This window comes from Echinops telfairi, unplaced genomic scaffold (genome assembly GCF_000313985.2).
Source record: "Echinops telfairi isolate 266 unplaced genomic scaffold, ASM31398v2 ScPeMD7_3;HRSCAF=10, whole genome shotgun sequence".
Classification (NCBI taxonomy): Eukaryota; Metazoa; Chordata; class Mammalia; order Afrosoricida; family Tenrecidae; genus Echinops; species Echinops telfairi.
Genome location: NW_022103899.1, coordinates 4,686,983 through 4,706,282, shown reverse-complemented (window position 1 = coordinate 4,706,282; position 19,300 = coordinate 4,686,983). Strand labels below are relative to the sequence as shown.

The 19,300-nt window shown below is 40.2% G+C and overlaps 1 protein-coding gene across 6 annotated transcripts in view; it reads left to right on the top strand.

The window, feature by feature from the left end:
• CCDC141 (coiled-coil domain containing 141) overlaps positions 1–19,300 on the top strand; it is a 252,786-nt gene that overhangs the window by 215,164 nt on the left and 18,322 nt on the right. For 5 of the 6 annotated variants that reach the window (XM_045295115.1, XM_045295113.1, XM_045295112.1 and 2 more), the window contains 7 exons: positions 411–599; positions 2,014–2,193; positions 6,022–6,171; positions 12,459–12,599; positions 13,307–13,501; positions 14,912–15,095; positions 18,530–18,642. In XM_045295115.1, coding sequence (XP_045151050.1) covers positions 411–599; positions 2,014–2,193; positions 6,022–6,171; positions 12,459–12,599; positions 13,307–13,501; positions 14,912–15,095; positions 18,530–18,642 — 1,152 coding nt within the window. The remainder of the gene's footprint in view (positions 1–410; positions 600–2,013; positions 2,194–6,021; positions 6,172–12,458; positions 12,600–13,306; positions 13,502–14,911; positions 15,096–18,529; positions 18,643–19,300) is intronic. The other variant, XM_045295114.1, reaches the window with a different exon arrangement.

Sequence of the window (19,300 nt, the reverse complement as noted above, 5' to 3'; positions counted from 1 at the left end):
GGAACTGTCTCTCTTTCATCTGTGAGAAAATGGGATGGATTGACGTATTTCTAGCAGCAAGAACAATGAGCATTGATGATGGGTTAAGTATTGGGTTGCTTACCACAACATTGGGTTCAAATCTACCAGGGGATCTGCAAGGGTAAGATGAGGTTGTCTGCTCCCCTGAAGATTTAAGATTTCAGACACCCTGTCTAGGGTCATTATGAGTAGGCGTAGACTCAGTGGCAGTGGACTTGGTTTTTATTTGAGTGGCAAGCACAGAGCCTGGGATTTGAGGGGGTTCACAGCACGCATTTGTTAACAAAGGAGAGGATGACTTAGAACTTAGGTTTTGTTTTTAATATTTTGGGTCATCAAGTAACCTCTCTAAAAGCCAGGTTTATTTCTGTTGCTTTTCATTTTTTTAGCAACTGAATGATGAGGTCCAGTACATTGTAAAAGTATCAGAAGAGTTAAGTGGTAAAGGAGCCCCCATGAAAGAGAAGGCAGAACAACTGAGGGACCTTATTCACCTCCATCAAAAGCAGAAAGAGAGAATGCAAGATTACGAAGATATCCTGTACAAGGTAGTCCAATTCCACCAAGTAAAGGAAGAGGTAAGACTTATCATGGATATGTGGAAAACTCTGAGATTTAATCTACAGAATTTATAAATATATTTACATAAGAGCAAACCTGCTTAGTCTGATATTATTCGAAGTTTTACACAATCTATCCCTAAACGTTTCTCTCACTAGGTCCCTGTCCTCCCTTATCCTTCAGTTGAGTGGAGGCTCTTTGTCCCTCCAGTGGTACATGTGATACAGCGCCTCTGATTCCTGACTTTCAGGCTCCCTGGCCTGGCAGCTCCTCCTCTCCCTCTCCCATCAAAACCCTGCATCTCCTCCCATCCAGCCCGTCTCGCTTGCAGGGATTTCTGTTTCTTCTGAATTCCAGGGGCGCTCACTTCTTGTGTTCCCCATATCTGGCATTTTCAGCATCTCAATTCTCTTGACGAATATAGCTTTCCTCCCTGCTCAAGGGGGTACCAGCTTTTCAGTGGCAAAACCAAGTTCACTTTCTTGGTATCCTCAAATCTTGACAAGGTAAAAGAATAAGCAAATGTTCTTGTTTTTCTTTCTTTAAAAAAAGATCTTTAGAGTTACTATCACAGAAAAGAGATACGTTGTTCAAATCACCTCCTGGATTCGGCCAGATCAGACTCTTAGACCTTTCGAATGTTTTATGTTCTAGAGCAGAAAAAAGCATGTTTTCTTCTTTAATAGAATTGACTTTGTTGGTCCCTCAATTTTACCTAGGTCCCTTAATTTCCAACACTATCACATCCGTTCAAGGACTTCTGGTTGCTCAGTGGTCAATGCTAGGCTGCGAACCAGAAGGTGGATGGTTCAAACTCGCTAATTGCTCCACAGGAAAAGCATATGGCAGCCAGGTTCCATAAAGATTACAGCTCCTGGGCCACTTGGTCCCCTGGAAACCCTGTGGGGCAGTTTGAGTCTGTCAGATGGGATCTCTGTGCATTGGAATTGACTGACCAACAATTGGTTTGTGGGATTTTTGTTCTGCTTTTAACTTTAATTTGGCCATGACAGCAATCACTAAGGATGGCCCAGGCAGCACTTTGACCAGCTAGTATAAGATTTTAGGATTTTTCTTTAAGGTATTTTATAAATGTGAAACCTGAGTTATTAGTATTTTTAAAACTTTTTATTGTAATTTGGGTTGAAGTTTACAGTGCGAATAAACAATGTCCCCACTCGGCCATGTGTTCACATTTTCTTTTGTGACAACGCTTGCAAACCCTTCAAAGTAGCAGCACTCTCTCCACTTCCTCTCTGCGCTTCCAGTTTCCACTTATCCTTCCCTGTGCCTTCCTGTCTTCTGAGTTTCATCCCTGGATAAATGCTGCCCTTTGTTCTCCTAGAGCTGATTGTTCTCAGGAGCGTGTACCTCTCTGGTGTTATTATTCAACTTATAAGCTCAGGCCACTTGGCAATGTCTCCATTTCAGCTGGAACATCTCATCAAATCCAGAGAACTGGAGTTTCTAGAGCCGCTAAGGGAACCAGGGGGTGTTCGTGACGCCCAGGTTCTCCTCAGCCATGCACGGGACAAGCAGGCACATATGGACCATCTCCACAAGCTGGCCCTCGCCCTGGGAGTGGGCATCATCTCATCAGTGCAGAAACCCGTAAGCAACTTTGGATATTACTATTTAAGCCCAGTTATGGCTGGGATTTGGGATGTAATGGAAACTAAACCAGATTGCCTAGTATATGTGAGAAATGCACTAAATCATCAGGGCAGAAAATAGGTGGCGAGTTTCTACCACCCATCATAAAAACAAAGAACCTATTGGCTCAAGTACTTGATTTATAACTGGAAAGTCACTGGTTTGAACCACCAGCGGCTCCATGGGAAAGAGACATGGCGGTTGGCTGCCATAAAGATCATAGCTCAGGAAATCCCAAGAGGGAGTTCTACCCTGCCATGCAGGTCACTGTGAGTCAGAATCAACTCAACAACAATGACTATGATTTTTTGTTTACAATAAAAGCAAAAAATAAGGAGAAAAAGTGAGAAATAAAAAACTTCTTTATTCTCACAAGAGTTTATAGAGTAAGAGTTTTCCAAGATTTATTCAAAGCTTAAAGAAATACAACTTCAAGTACCAACCCCACCCCCAGAAAAAAAGTAAGAGTTTATATGCGGTGGGGGGAACCCCCCCAAAACTGGAAAGTTTTTCGAAGCCATGTATTTAAACTTTTTTTTGACAAAACAACCTTATCACCTTCAAAATACTCTCTGTTTACACTTAATACATTTGTTCAATCTGCAATTCCATTCTTGAAAGCATTTCTCATTCATCTGTTTGGATGGCTGACCTCAGCTCATTGCTTTCTTCACCTCTTCTATGTCACCAAATTGCCATCCTTTCATGTCCCTCTGCATCCATGGAAACAAAAAGGAGTCGCAGGGAGCAAGGTCAGGTGTGTAAGGCAAGAGAGGCCTACTGTTTATTGCCAAAAACCGGCGCACTGAGATGGCTGTGTGAGCAAGTGCATTGTCGTGATGGCAAAACCAGTCCCCTGTCGGCCACAAGTCAGGCCTTTTTGTTTTTTTGCACACTGTTATGCAATCTTTCAGAACCTCTAAATAAAAAGCTTGACTAACAGTCTGACCTGGTGGAACTCCAAATGCACTGTAAGTTGATATTTTCATTCATTCCGGAAGTTGACAGACATTCAGAACAAGGTTTGTCTTCAATCAACTTTTCACTTTTTTTTAATGCTATTTATTTACTTAAAAAAAATCAATTATTGGGGGCCCGCACAACTCCCACCACAATCCACACACACATCTACTGTGTCAAGCACACCCACACACTTGTTGCCCTCATCACTCTCAAAACACCAATCCCCCACCTGAGCCTTTGGTATCACTGCCTCATTTTTCCCCGCCCTCCCCACCACCCCCTTTCTCATGAACCCTTGATAATTTATAATTTATCATTATTTTGTCATGTCTTACACTGTAATCAGTTCCCCCTATCTACCCCACCTTCCCTCCACCCTTCCGGTATCAGCAATCTCACCACTGGTCCTGAAGGGATCATCGGTCCTGGATTCCCTGTGTTTCCAGTTCCTATCTGTACCAGTGTACATCCTCTGGTCCAGCTGGCTTTGTAAGGTAGAATTAGGATCATGATAGTGTGTGTGCGGGGTGGGTGGGGTGGGAAGCACTAAAGAACTAGAGGAAAGTTGTATGTTTCACTGTTGCTATGCCACACCCTGACTGGCTCGTCTCCTCCCCACAACCCTTCTGTAAGGGGATGGCCTGTTGTCTGCAGATGGGCTTTGGGTCTCCACTCCGCACTGCCCCTCGTTCTCAACGACCATTTCACTGTTCTGAAATGAGAAAGCCACTAGTGCACTGAGTTTTCCCCATAGCGCTGTCCTTGTAGGTTGTGTTCAACATGTAAACAGTTTCTGTGGCCTTTTTCCTGAGCAGGAAACACAATTTCACAGCCACATGCTGTTCTCTTAAATTGGCCATTGTAAATTAAAAAAATGAGGTTTGAGTGTAACCGCTCTTAAGAAAAAATTCATTGTGACCACAGAGAGCTTTCCCAGGTGACGCCACTGAGTGCACTTCCTCAGAGCGCGTTGCTATGCTCGCCTAGCAGGAAGAATGTGTACTGGGAAAGCTCTGCTCAGCAGAGACTTTTGCTGTTTTGGGGGGCACCCACTCGTATTTTATATCTATACTCTCTAATTTGGCAGTCATTTCTTTAGCGCTGAACATTTGGCGAAAGCAACTGAAGAACTAAGCTTTGGGTTTTATTTTATTTTAATTAAAAATTTAAAACCAATACTCAATATAGTTATTAGAACACAAGTCTGTTGGGAACAACTTGAGCATGTGAATGTACTTTTTAAACTGTAAATTTTATAAAATCTAAACACACCTCAAATATTTTTGATGGGCATATAGCAACAGAACTGAGATGTGCTGTAACATTGAAATACACACCAGATCTCAGACCTAGTTAAATGGGGGAAAAAATTGTTTTGTATTGTTTACAGGTCAAAATGAAGGTACTTAGTTATATTAGGTTAAACAAAATGTATCGTGAACATTAATTGGACTTATTTTAAAGTATTTTAAATATATCTACTAGAAAATTTTAAATTACTTAGGTGGCTTACATTTTTCTATTGGATAATTCTGCTTTAGCAAAGATTCTCGAGCTGAGGACCTGAGACTCGGAGAAACGGACTGCCTTCTCCCTTGCGATCAGTAGGCAGAAAGAGCCCCACCTCACCAGTGTGCCCTGGGCCCTGGTCACTGGGTCTGTCTACACTCTCGGGTGACTTCAGAAGAGGAGCCTAAATGACAAAGATGTATTTACAAATACAATTCTCATAAATAATACATACTAGACTGATTTTTTAAAAAGTCTTCCCCAAGCTCCTAATTTGAGGAGGAAAAATTAAATTAAATTTCTCCAATATCTGTCTTATAACTTAAAATATATAAGCAATTTTTAATTTTAAAGTTCACTAACCAAACAACAAAACAAACAAACCACTGCCATGGAGTGAATTCCAACTCACATGACCCTCTAAGAGAGGGTAGAACGAACTGCCCCTGTGGGTTTCCAGGGTAACGCTTTACGGGGTAGAAGGTTCATCTCACGAGACGCTGAAATCCATGGATCTCCGTCCCTGGGTGGTACACATGGTAAATTAGCACTTGTCTGTAACTGAAAGGTTGGCCATTTCCTTTTAGGTTCTTCAGCAGAAAGGCCTGGTGAGCTACTTCTAAAATCTCTGTGGCACACAGCTTTATTCTGATGCATCTGAGGTCTCCATTGGTCAGAATCAATCATATGGAATTCAGGAACCTATTTTGTTAACTGAAAGGCCTAGAGATATGAAAATATATGTTCCTGTTAATACAACCTTTTTTTTTTTTTTTAACCAAGAAAAGGCTTCCTTTTTAAGAGTTTGATTCTACTGGTGGATTTATTTTTAAAAGAATGCTAGATGTCTCACTTTGCCAAAAAATGTGAATTGTCCTCCTCTCCACGTCTGGCCTTGGCCCCAGCAGCCCTCTGAGTTGAGTAGAGATGGGAGCACTTGCATAATGAACCTGAGGTCAAGCGTAAGTTGACAGGAAAATTATAGTGCAGGAGATGAGTATTTCTAATACATATTTTATGCCTTTTGAAGTAAAAATTATATCTTATAATGAATGGTGTCTTGAGGGATTTGAGTGTGATGAGGAAATCATCAAAACTTGAGATTCAAGACTAGAAATGTGCTGGTTTGCCTCTCCCAGAATGTTGGGTGCCTGGCTTCTTTCTGAGATAATAATGCTCAAATATGCTTAAGGTAAAACAAATCAGGAGCCTAATTCTTTTTTTAAATGTGTCATTTGTGCATTTCATAATGCAGGTCCCTAACTAGCTTATTCATCTTGCTGCGGCTTCCTTCCCTCCCTCTGCCACTTTTAGAACTGCTCCAACGTCTCTGCAAAGAACCTGCAGCAGCAGCTGGACGCCCTGGAGGGGGCCTGTGTGCACTGCCGAGCCCAAGTGCAGGAATATGAGCGAGCCCTGGCCTGCAGCTTGCAGGACTGCATCGCCCGAGATGAGATAAAAGAGGTGAGGGGCAATGAACACTGGCACGCAGCTGCAAGCTGCTCTGAACCTAAAGTCGTTGCCTCAGGGACACCTATCCTCACACAGACACACACCATGAGTCGTTTCTTTATTTTCCCCTACTAGTCAATATGTTGTCGATGCCGAAAAAAATCTAGAATGTAGTATTACAAGGTTTCTTTGTTGTTGTTGTTGTTTTTAGGGGAGGGGGAGTTATTTTTCTCGCTCAGATCCTTAAAGCAGTGGCTTGCTAACACGTGTACTGATTCCTCAGAACCCAGAGAAAGGGATGATAGTGTCCCACTTTGGCCCTCTCCAGCCTGTTGAGATGCTATTTAAGGCCCATTGACTCATGATGAATGGATGCTAAGGGCCAGAAGAGCAGGTTTTTCCCTTCAGAGGCTTACAGAGTATTAGCAGCCACATCACGTGGCTGGTTTCATAGTTACCGAACTGAGTAGCTGTTGTAGCCAAACAATGGTCGGGAGAAAGTGGCCCTCTACATTCACGCCCCTCCACCCCCATGATCCTGCGTCCCTCGCTCAACTCCAGACGGACCCCTCTACCTCCTGCCCCAGACCCCTGCTAAACCACAAACACTACCCTCTCTCAGCTAAGATCTCTATCCAAAGGCTTAGTATTACTTGTTTTGTGTAAAACCCAAATAAGCATGGCCAAGGTCCTGCTTGTTGACTGGGAATAGAACATGAGAGTCTCTGTAAATCCAGATTGATCTCCATCCATTTCTGTCTGCAGTCAGTAGTCCATGAGCAAAACGGGGTGTGAGAAGAGTTTCCTGCTGGAACTTCCTGTTGATGCTCAAGTTACACAAATGAGGGGCAATAAATATCAGCCATTACAACATGGACTGACTTCAGAGTAAGAGTAACAACATTTAATGGTGGACTAGCTCTGCAGCCTCCCTCGGTACCCTTTCCTGAAGGACCATGTGCTGATTGTGAGAATGGAAGGTGGCTGGAAGGAAAGTTAGGAGAGGTCACTGTTGCAGGAGAGAAACAAGAATCACCATCGACGAGTGTTGATCTTCCCCATGCGCTATGGGGTGGCAGTTTCTACTCCCGGTCAGTGTTCCAGGGAGACTCAATTTCAGGACGGAAGGACATGAACTCATTTCAGGTGCAATTTGTACTGCAGTTTATCCTGTCGTAGTAGCAAGGTCTCTTCCTGTGCTAACGGTTCCACCTTTGTTGGTGCAGTTAGCACTCAACCGCCGTAAGCCTGTGAAGGTCTTTTGAACAAAACCATCAGAGAGCATTGTTCTTTCCGAGACTACAAAATTTGGATATGTCAGCCCTAGGAATATATTTTACAGGATCTATCCCCAAAGGTATCTCTCACTTTTAGTGCCACTGTCTTGCCCAAAATCCCCCTCCCTTCAGAGATGGTTCAGATCTACGGGTAGTGAAAGCACAAGTGGAACCTGCTGAGTTATTCCCAGCCCCCTATGGCTCAGTTTCCATTTCCCTGGTGAGTTAATGGCATTTATAGAGCCAAATCTCCCTGTTCAGGCCTGGCCGGCAGTGCTTCTATTTGCAGGGATCACCTCGTGATGAGCCTGTGCTGAAAGCCAGCTGGCTGGACTGACAGATGTCCCTTGCAGTCATAGTATGGACACCCTGGGATTGTCTGTACTATACCAGGAATGAGCAACCAGATACGTGAGGGCTTCGTTCAGGAACTGGTATCACTTTACTCTGCTCTTTTATATTGAGAGAGGGGCTCTTCCCACTTGCTTCTACTTCGAACCAAACCAATCTTTGATGCAGGTGCAGTTTCACATTAAAAAGCTCAGAAAATCTTTGGTACTAACTCCCAACACCAACACCACCACCACCTCCCTTTCTTATGGTGATACTGTAGGCATCTCAGATCACAGTATAACATCCACATCCTGGAGTGTCCAACAAGACAAGCCTAGTGGGGAGTGAATTAATGAAGATAGAGTTAGGTGAATTTTTTCTGTTGCTATAGTCTTTTTCCTTTTCTTTTGCGTTTTACAACAGTTTTATTTGCACATAATTCACATAGCATACAATTCCATGGGCCCATCATCTCATGAGGGGTTGTACAATCAGGTTGAAATTGAGCACATACGTGACCCTCCCTTTGGATTCATGTTAAATTTGTTCTCGTTTTATCGTGTTCTGCTTTCTCTTAAGTATGGGTTTCTCTGCTTTATTCTGTTATTGTTGGGTTTTTTGTTATTTTGTACATGTTTTTAGAAAATCCAGGAGAAGTAAAGCTACAGAGACAGTCATTAGATTGTTCCTTGGGCTTACGGCAGGCAAGAGTGGGGGAAATGAAGAGCTGATAATAACGAATACACGAAAGAAAAAACATTACAAAATTGATTATGGGGATGATTGCACAACTCTTTTTAGTATGCTTAAACCGTTGAATGATATGATACGTGAAAGTCAGTAAAACTATAAGCATTGTTAAGAAAAGACAAGCCTAAATGGGAAAGCAATCACAAGGCATATCCCCAGTACGTATTAGTAGTATCTAAATAGACATGTTCTTCTTTCTTTAGCTACTGGTACTGAAAGCATTGCTAGAATTAAAAGCTATATATTACACTATTTTTTTTTTACTATATAAAAATTAGACAGGGATATTCTATCAGGGAGCTAGATCAAGCATGGTGTTTCCAAGACGCTGTTTATGAGAGTAGAAAACCCCGTCTTTCTCCCTTGGAGCTGGCTGGTGGTTTCGAACTGTTACCTTTGCTAACAGTGTATAACCACGATACCACCAGGGCACCTACATTTGCAGTATAGTTAAATATTCATGTTTTAAAAAATCCCCTGTAAAACCTATATATATGCTTGCATATTGTCCCACTCTCCTTCACAGATCCATCTCGCCCGAGTGCCTATCCAGGCATCCACGGTGGACTTCCTCAGGTTTCAAACGGCTTATGTCCTTCGTGTAAATTGACCTGGCCAGCAACAGGCTTAAACAGGGGCATTCTTGTGTCTAATCTGCCTCAACCTGCTTAGTCAAAACTAAGAATAGCCAGCAGCCTCACGTCTCCATGTCTCGCTCCCTCTTATGCTATGTCTCAAAAGAAACCTTGCTGGTTCCTGATCTCAAGAGAGAGCTTCCTGGGGAATTTGGTGAAGATCCGCATCTACTAGTTTCAAAAGAACCACGATTTTCAAATCTTTAGTAATTTGTTCCCTCGTCACCATCATTTTAATTTAGCCTGCTTATTCCATTGCAAATATGGAAGAATGAGGCAAGTGGAAAGATAAGAAAGTCACATTATTTATTAGGAGAACAAAATCCCTGATTTTTCTCAAGGTTTTATTAACGTGAATTACAACAACATTTAAATACTTCTAATAGGGCCATTTTCCATATCCCACATTTAGGTGTTTTCTTCTGACTATGTGTTCAGGATGAGCAGTTGTCTTAGCCATCTCCCCCATTTCCCATTGTTGACAAGCTGACCGAAGTTAGAAACAGCTGCGTGAACAATGATACCACAGCCAAGCAACCACAGTGCTCAGTTATTTTTAAAATATGACCACAGTTTATGTGGGGGTTATAGAGAAAGTGAAATGTCCTCATTGCAATATGCAGGTAACATAAGTCAGTAGGGCTGGATTTTCAGGGGTTGAAGGTAGGTCAAGCACATACTACCTCCCATTTGCAGTAAACCTGAATCTGAATTGGGAAATGCACTGGAGTTTAGATTTCAGATGGAATTCCAGTGGAACCAGAGTAAAGTCCAAGCAACTGAAGACTCATGGACAGTGCTCACATTTCACAAAGTAGCTGATCGCATTTCATATACCCACCGTGCCACGAACTCTCTGTGGCCTTATAAATCATCTTCAGAGGAGAGATTTACATTCCAAGGCCAACAGAAATAAAATTGCACTCATCATCATTTATCAGTCTTAAATTTCTTAATCTGACATAGATTTGAAATTTCAAAGTTTAGAATTCGTGTTCAGCATCACCATATATTTTTTACCCTTCCTATATAGTTTTTCAATTGCTCATCGCACTATGGTTAAGTGGACTTTATCTTTCCCATGCATATATGCAGACGGAGCAGTTATCACATGATGATAGAGCTGCTGTTACTTTCTGTGGAAGCTACAAAGCATGTCAGATTCCAGTAGGAAAACAGATTTTTATTAAAAAAATAAAATTGCAGTTTTTCATATATGAATGTTAATGATAGGACATAATTTTTGGTTTCCTCAGCTACGGTAGTTATTACACTTGCATGTGTAGATTTGGACTCTGTGGGGGAAAAGTTCCTGCCGAAGTTTTATGTGAATGACTAAGGGCACAGGCACTTTGCATCTCAGCCCCCTGCAACGACCTTATTTGTTCTGCTAAAAGAAATACATGCACTTCTAAGTAATACACGTCATCACATTTTATTTCTATTGTCTATATCAGAAGCAAACACCTGGACTATGATCTCTTCCACTTTTACTGAGCTCTAACAGAAAAAATCGTTTTCAAACTTTGATGTTGTAGCTTTTTCCTTCCTTCTGAATGTCAGTGATTTGTCAAAATGTTTTATGTGGTCTCCAAGCTTAGTTTAGTTTATATTTAAAACTAATGTTCAACAACTTAATTTGCCATTTGAAATACACAGCACTGATTATGTATAGATGTGTCAGGTGCAATAATTGCATCAGCACAGTAATCTCTATGCATGCACACCTGCTAGGGCTCTACAGGTGCCTGTCTTCCACACGTGCTACGAGATGGCATAGGCGCTGTTTTCACTATACGCAGAATTCCAGATAAGCATTTTAAGAGAGCATTTTCTAGCGAAGATACTTTTTTCCAACATTAGAAATCTAAAATCCAGCCTGTGCACGGTCTTTAGTCCTTTACGAGCAATTTGTTTGCTGTAATTTTAAAGAATTTTTATGAGTTTTTCTGATTTTCCTATCATAGCTGAAATTTATCAACCTCGATATTATTAACTCTTAGAATAAATACCTCCATATAATAAGAGAAGGTTAATATTTTCTCTGTAATTTTCTTGGCTGATCATTTAAAAAGGGATTTGCTTAACCTTCTTGAAGACAGAGAGGGCACATAAGGGGTGTGTTTAGTGGAATAAGACTGCTTAAACTTTTGGTGCACAGGTAAAGTTGAACTATTTGTAAGACCTATAAGGCTTTCAGTCAACAATGGATTCTTAATAGTTAGCCTTAAGCTTGGTTTACGCACAGAATCACCATCATTGCAAGCAACTGTCGCTTCTTTTTTATTACGAAGGACCTTCTAGACAATGTTCATTAAAAAATATTTTTTCACCTGTTAAATCTCATGTTGGATCTTTTTTTTTTCTTTTTTTAAAAATCATTTTATTGGGAGCCCTTACATATAATATAATGAACCCTAATTCAATTCAATTAAGCATAATTATACAATTGCTGCCACCATCATTTTCTTTCTTTTTGTTTTAACATTTTATTAGGGGCTCATACAACTGTTATCCCAATCCATACACACATCAATTGTGTAAAGTGCATTTGTTCATCGTTTCTCAAAACATTTTCTCTCCATTCAAACCCCCGACATTAGGTCCTCATTTTTCCCCTCCCTCCCCGCTCCCCCCTCCCTCATGAGCCCTTGATAGTTTATAAATGGGTATTTTGTTATATCTTGCCCTGTCCAACGTCTCCCTTCACCCACTTTTCGGTTGTCTGTCCCCCAGGGAGGAGGTCACACACAGTTCCATGTAATCGGTTCCCGAATCTTTTAATAATATAATACTGCCTAATCATTGGTTAATATACAGAAACGGCAAATATCTTGGAAGGTGACATACAATACTCCACTGGTGTCTGTCACCTGCAGAGCCCCTTGCAGCCATCATGAATTTGTCCCCGATGCCTGATGAGAGCGCAGGGAGCCGACGGCTGCAGGACAGATGTCTCTCACACTCGCGCACCGAGCACAGAACACACACGGAAATGACGACGCCAAACGACTCTCCATTAGACAGAGAGGTTAGAATCTTGTGAAAGACTAGGAAAGTGAGAGACTTTCTTGCTCGGAGGCCAGATATAACTCTAGCTATAAATTACACGTAAAAGTATTAACATTACTTAGGTTGGGGGGGATATGTTTAGATTCACTTTATATGTCCACGTAGTAGATTAGTTTCTACGAAAATTCACTCAGAGCACCTTTGGAAGATGATGAATACTCTGATTTTGTGCGAGTGGGTATCTGTGTGCTTAGTTTCAGGAAAACACCTCTTTCTTTTTATTGCCCTGCAGCTCAAAGAGTCATTCAAAGACGTCAAAAAGAAATTCAACAATGTAAAGTTCAATTACACTAAGAAAAGTGAAAAGGCACGGCATCTCAAGGCTCTCAAATATCAAATCCAGCAAGTTGATATGCATGCTGACAAAGTGCAGGTAACGAGAACGCGATGTGGGTGTGCATGCTTTGTGCCACTCAAGTTGCATTTTTGGTCTTAATTCTAGATACCTAACTGAAGAAACGTTTGCTTTTCTTAAACAGCGTGGACACGAAATGGGTAGCTTTAGATTTGATCATAAATGAAATCTTCATGTGAAATATGCAATTGGTCCCTTGAGGCCATTCCACAATGGTTTCTAGATTCTTCCAAACAAATCCAATCTGCTTTATTTTCATTCTTTCCCCTAACAGACACACACACACACACACACACACACACACACACACACACACGCATGCACGCACATGCATACACACTTTTTGTATGCTCTAATTCTTCTTCTTACATTCTACCCACTTAAGAGATTCCTTTACTGCCCTGCCCTGTCTTATTTCTAACTTCAGACTATTAGATTATTTGAATACATTTACCAGGAGATAATGAGTTTATGGGACATGTATTTGATTTTATGATCATTTTCATGTTTTCATATTCTAACTTGTACATAGTATATTTTCTGTATGTTTGATGAATACTAAGTCAATAAAATATCCCAAACAAAGTCCATTTGTAATCATTTTAGTCTTAACAAATCAGGGTGGAGAAAGCTGCATGAAGTCTTCGAACGTTTTCTCTTGATGCTTAGTCACTATAGTGTAATAAATAAAAATGGAATGTTATTAAAAATGTCTTGTTGCACAGGCTCTGAAAAGGAAAATGGAAAAAATTGAGAGCAGAATTTCTGATCCTTTATTAATCTATCCAAATAATAAAGTTAATGACCTTTTGGAGGCCACAAAGGATTTGGGAAAACAAATGGATGAGTTTGACAGAGTTGTGACAGATTATAAGAAGAATTTGGACTTGACGGAGCACCTCCAGGAGATGATGGAGGAGGTATGAACCCATCGCTGAGCTTTACATGCCAAACTGGAGACCTTACTGATGGCCAGGAAGGTGACTTTCCTCGTGTGGTCAAATGGCACTTACAGCAGAGCAGAGTTCCATAATAGTGTCTCTATAAGGTTCGGGGGGCCCTGGGGGCTACTGGTTACAAGTTGGCCTGCTAAAGGCAAGGTCAGCAGTTCAAGCCCAGATTTCTCCCAGCTATTCCATGGGAGAAAGATGGACTGTGCTACGCCAGTAAAGAGTTATCGTCTAGGAGACTCACAGGGGCCGTTCTTAGCCTGTCCTACAGGGTTGTGATCAGTTGGTATCAGCTAATGGCAGTGAGTTCTTGAGCTTGGGTGTGGCTCTGATCCAATGCCATAGACTGAGTCTATGAGCACTCATAATAATAAGCCATATGGCACCCTTATCAACCAACTTTAAGGAATCGTGGGATTATTTTTATTCATTATTTACCATTTTTTTCTTTTCTGAATGTAATAACTACACCGTCTTTTCAAAATTAATAGAATAACTTGTACAAGTATTGATACAAATCTGGGTTCTATCTCAAAAACCTTTGATTTCTTGTGTGATATTTAAGATTCACCTCAAAAACGGAGATAATTGATGGAGATTTCAATATTCCTATTTTACATAGAAGTTGACTTCTGGAGTTACTCATTTACTGACCCATTATACAAGTATGGTATTAAAAGCATAGTAGGATTTTGACACACTGATTAAGTAAGTCTTTTCTCCGTCTGAAATATATTGAAATAGTTATCATAGTTAAAAAGTTTGGACTTAATCATTCTTTACAACCCAAAAGGGATGTAATGACATTGTCATAACGTTGTGTGAGTAGCGACTGTAAGATTCCATACAGGCCATTTACATCTTATTTTAACCATTTGGATTTCATCTCTCACACAATGAATCTGGAAAATATAACTCCCAACCTACTATTTGTCAGGATTTCTATATTTCTTATAACTCCAGAACAATTTGATTAAAATGTTAACTATTTTATGTTGCTTCACTTAAAATATCTACAGATATTTTATATGGAATGACATCTTGACAGTAAATTGAAACTAAAAATCAATTTCAAAATATAATAGCTTTTAAATACATGTAGATTTCTAAAATAGACTTTTGAAAGTATGGATATGCAAGGAAAAGAAGTTATTACTATCTATTCACTCAACATTCAGACACCACCATTCATATTTTCGTGAATTTTTCTTTTCTGCTTTTAGTGTTCAAGGGCAAAATGATTTGGTTTTATATTTTCTTTACTGTGACTTAGAAAGCTTAACCTGTGGAAATTGAAACGTGATTACTTCAGAGCGTACCATCCAGAGCTTCAGTAGGACGCTGATTTCTTCCTCTGTGCTTTGTTCCCTCTTGACTCAGTATGACTTTTGGCACGAAGATGCAAGCGCCACAGTGGTAAGAGTTGGAAAATATTCCACAGAATGCAAGACGAAAGAAGCTGTGGCCATCCTCCACCAGCAATTCAATAAGTTTATCATGCCTTCAGTGCCTCAGCAAGAAGAAAGGATTCAGGAGATGACTGACCTTGCTCAGCGCCTATATGGTGAGAGCCCTTTTAAATACCCGGTGCTTTCCGACTGAGTGTACCTATGTGGGACCTAACCCAGCAGACAGGGAGCGTGCTGCCAGCCCGCAGGGTTCTCAGTGTTCTGACCTACTCAAGAAAAGGGCTTGGGACAAGAGTCCTCATTCAGCGAGTTAACAACGGGGAATAAAATGAACCACCTCTGACTTTTAACACCTCCTTCATGCTTTTATTTATCCCCCATTCCTGCTGATTAACTCTAAGGTAATTAGGAAAACATACAACCCTTTTCTGATACTTTAGGTATAAAGTGAAGACGGGAGTCTACAGCTCTCTCCTTTTTGTGAAGGCTAGGGTTCGTAGATCAAAGGGTATGGTTGACAGAGAGGTAAGATTCCCCCTGGCCTCCCTCTCCCTTGTGGAAGAAATGTGAGAACTCGGTCAATATGGCCACACATTCTGCCTTCCTCGGCTCCATGCTTAAGAAAGATGATACAGTTGTCACCCGAGAGATCTTTCTTCTTCTTAAAGAACTTACCCATCTAAGCCCTCCTACGGGTTGGCAGTCCTTGAGGGCTCAGAGGAGCAAGTTTTGTGAATTCCCTGATATCATTCCTAGGAGGCCAAGGGAAATGGTAGCAGCAAGCCAATCCAGACCAGGGAGAAGATAGTAACAGGTGGTAGAAATGCTTCATTTGGCTACCCACAGCTGCTGTCAGCGAGATATTTTCTCTTGTAACATGAATCACTGTTCACAGATAGCCATAAAAATTTCATAGCACAATATATACTGGACTGTCCAACATTGAATTATTGACAATGAACTATTCATGATTTTTCAAAGGAAAAAAAACATAAAAATGATAAAATATAGATCAAAAAGTGATGAAAACTAGTGTTACAGCTCCTTTTTTACTTTAGTTACTGTACAAATGCACCAAAAATGTTGGAAGTATTCTTTTCCTATAGTATTGTATATTTCCATCTATTATTATGTAGTATAATTGACTTGTTTTCAGTTATTTCAAGCTGTAGTATAATTGACTTGTTCCCCCCTGCTGACCATAAGTTCCTTGAGGGCAAGTACAGTGATTTCTTTCAATCTATCTCAACGCCTATTCAAACTCTTCATAAAAGCTACATCCTCTCCGGTGATGTACCATGTTCTTTTTTTTTTGTCTTCCTGGTCCTGTTACCAAACTATATATAGTAATATGCCTGTTGTCACCAGAATGTAAGTTCCATGAGAGAAAAGATGTTTGTCTGTTAATGTACTGCTCGTGACCCATACTGAGTTCTTGCAAGTATTTGCTGCATGAATGAATCACTGAATGAAGATGAGCGACTAAATGGATGATCTGAGTCATCTGCTGTAGAATGTAAGGAAACTACGCATTTGTATTTCTTTGCATCAAATAAGGGTAGTTTAGGGATATTGTAGCAATTCGTGCAGACAAGACAAGTTTTATTGAACCCTGAGTTTTAATTCAAATATATTTACCTTAAAATAATCAGTTCTTCAATTAGTTCTTAAGACATGGCCCTGCTTGATGCTTGCCCCCATGAAAAGATCACTGAAGATATGGGTGCTATACCCAAATGTGGCAAAGAAACTAGATGGTGCCTGGCTGTCAGAAAGAATAGCATCTATGGTCTTAAAGGCTTATCTTCCAATACGCAGCCGCCTAATAAGGCATTGACTAAGTCCACATGAAAAAAGCACACCAGCTTGTGTGATCCAAGGATTATAAATAATAAAATCTAAACATGAAGGAGGGAATGGTGTCAGAGCTTAAATATTGAACACCTAGTTTTCAGAAGGCTGTGGATGATAGGGGAAGGCCAGCATCCTATTGGCTGGGTCCACACATGGATTAAGTCTCTGGGGATGACCTTCTGACTATAGTCAAGCGATGTGAATCGCCTTGTTATCAGACAGAGGGCATTGCAAAGTCAATTGTGGCAGATATAGTTAGATTAAAATGGTACACCTTATGATTTGAGTTCCCTTTTGACTAATTTTAAAGTTGTTTCCATTAAAATAAAAGGGGGACAGGAAATGCCCGTGGATTAAGCTCCCAGTGAATTCCTTCTGTCCATAGATCAGGGATATGAATAGCCTTGCTGTCATGCATAGTGCATTGAAAAGTAGGTTGTTGCAGTTTTAGGTTAAATGTTAAGACGTTATAATTTGATCTACCTTTTGACCCATTTTAAACTTTTGTTCTAGTTTTTGATAATATCTGCTTCTTTTTGATTGAGATCTGTTGCTGTTTTACTTTGTCAGTGTTCGTTTTTGTATGTTTTCCTGTTTATGAAATCCAGCATAGATAAATCTATAGAAAATAACTGGGTGAATGGTTTCATGAGAGCATGGTAAAAGGGGAATGAGGAGTTATAACAATGAGTACAGGAAGGAAGAAATTGTTCTAAAATTGATTGTGGTGATGATTTTACAGCTTTTAAAATATGATTGAACTATTAAGTTGTATGATGTGTGAATGATATGTGAATAGAACTGTTTTTTAAAATTCAGTTCTTACTATTACTGAGAGCTATGGTTGACATAAAGCAAGTAAGACCCAGTTCTTGCACTTAAGTGTTAATGGAAGTGTGGGAGGTATAAAAGGTGCAATACAGTTAGGTCTAAATTGTGACATGGAATCAGGCAGTCTGGGTTCAAATTTCGACTCCCCACTTCAAAAAATTGGATTCAAATCTCTACCTCTTTTGAGTCTCAAATTTCTCATTTGTAAAATGTAGATAATAATAGAACCTATATGAGGCTTATACTACATCATGCATATAAAGTATTTAGCAACAGGAAGATGAAAAGGCATTACTCACTACCTGGTAGTGTTTTTGTTATTACATCAATGGGGCTAAATGAAACCTGATTGGGCAAGATTAGAACATTTCGCAGAGGTGTTGTGCTACAGGCGATGGGCCTAGAAGGGTCAGAAAGCTTTTGACAGCAATAGGAAGGAAATCCCCAGTTTAGGAAAGAATATGCGGGGACTCCAGAGATTCTGAGGGAAGAGTGTCTAGTTTAGTTTGGCCAGAGACAAACTTAGTGAGGAACTTAGTGTTACTTAAATAGGAAGTACCATGAATACCATTCTGAGAAATCTGTATTTTCCTAACCAGTGGAGAATCATGGGACGTTCTGAACAAGAGAAAACTGGATTAGAATTGAGATTTAAGAAAATTAATGTGGCAATATTATGTAGGATCAATAATAGTGACATAGCACAGCAAATGTAAATACTTTCCTAGAGTATCTGACTTTTCCTCAAAAAGGCTTACTTATTTATATATCCTGCAAATATTTATTAAAGAGTTGGTATCTACCAGCCCTTACACCAGATGTTGGGGATATGAGGAAATGCCTGGAATTCTAAAATTTCTGCTAACAATTTGACCTTCATTAACAAGTTCCACCCCTTCTCTAGGTTTGGAAGAAGGGAAGAAGTATGCTGAGAAAATAGTGGCAAAACACAAAGAGGTTCTTGAATCGGTGACTGAATTATGTGGCTCTCTCACAGAGCTTGAAGAAAAACTGGAGGTAATTTCTTTTTTTTCTAGAATATGTATTTTTGAGAGATTATAATTATGAATGTGTTTGCCACGTGTCTTCTAGTGCAAAGATGTTCTAAAAGAAATTCTCAAGGGACATAATGTGCACATTCCCAGCTTTCTAATATAATTATCTGGGTGTTTCTGATCATTAATTCTGTTTTTTTTTCTATCACTTCAAAGAAAACTATTGCTGGGAATGAAGGCTAAGCACAATGAAGGTGTCTCATTTACATCTTCATGGATCACATCCTAAAGGATAAACATGTGCCATTAAAACCAACCTCTACTTTTTGGTTGTCTGTCCCCCAGGGAGGAGGTCACACACAGTTCCATGTAATCGGTTCCCTCTTCCCTACCCAAAAGTGGATGAAGGGAGACGTCGGACAGGGCAAGATATGACAAAATACCCATTTATAAACTATCAAGGGCTCATGCGGGAGGGGGGAGCGGGGAGGGAGGGGAAAAATGAGGACCTAATGTTGGGGGTTTAAATGGAGAGAAAATGTTTTGAGAAACGATGTACAAATGCGCTTTACACAATTGATGTGCGTATGGATTGGGATAACAGTTGTATGAGCCCCTAATAAAATGTTAAAAAAATAAAAATAAAATAAAATAAAACCAACCTCTAGTCTAGATTAAAT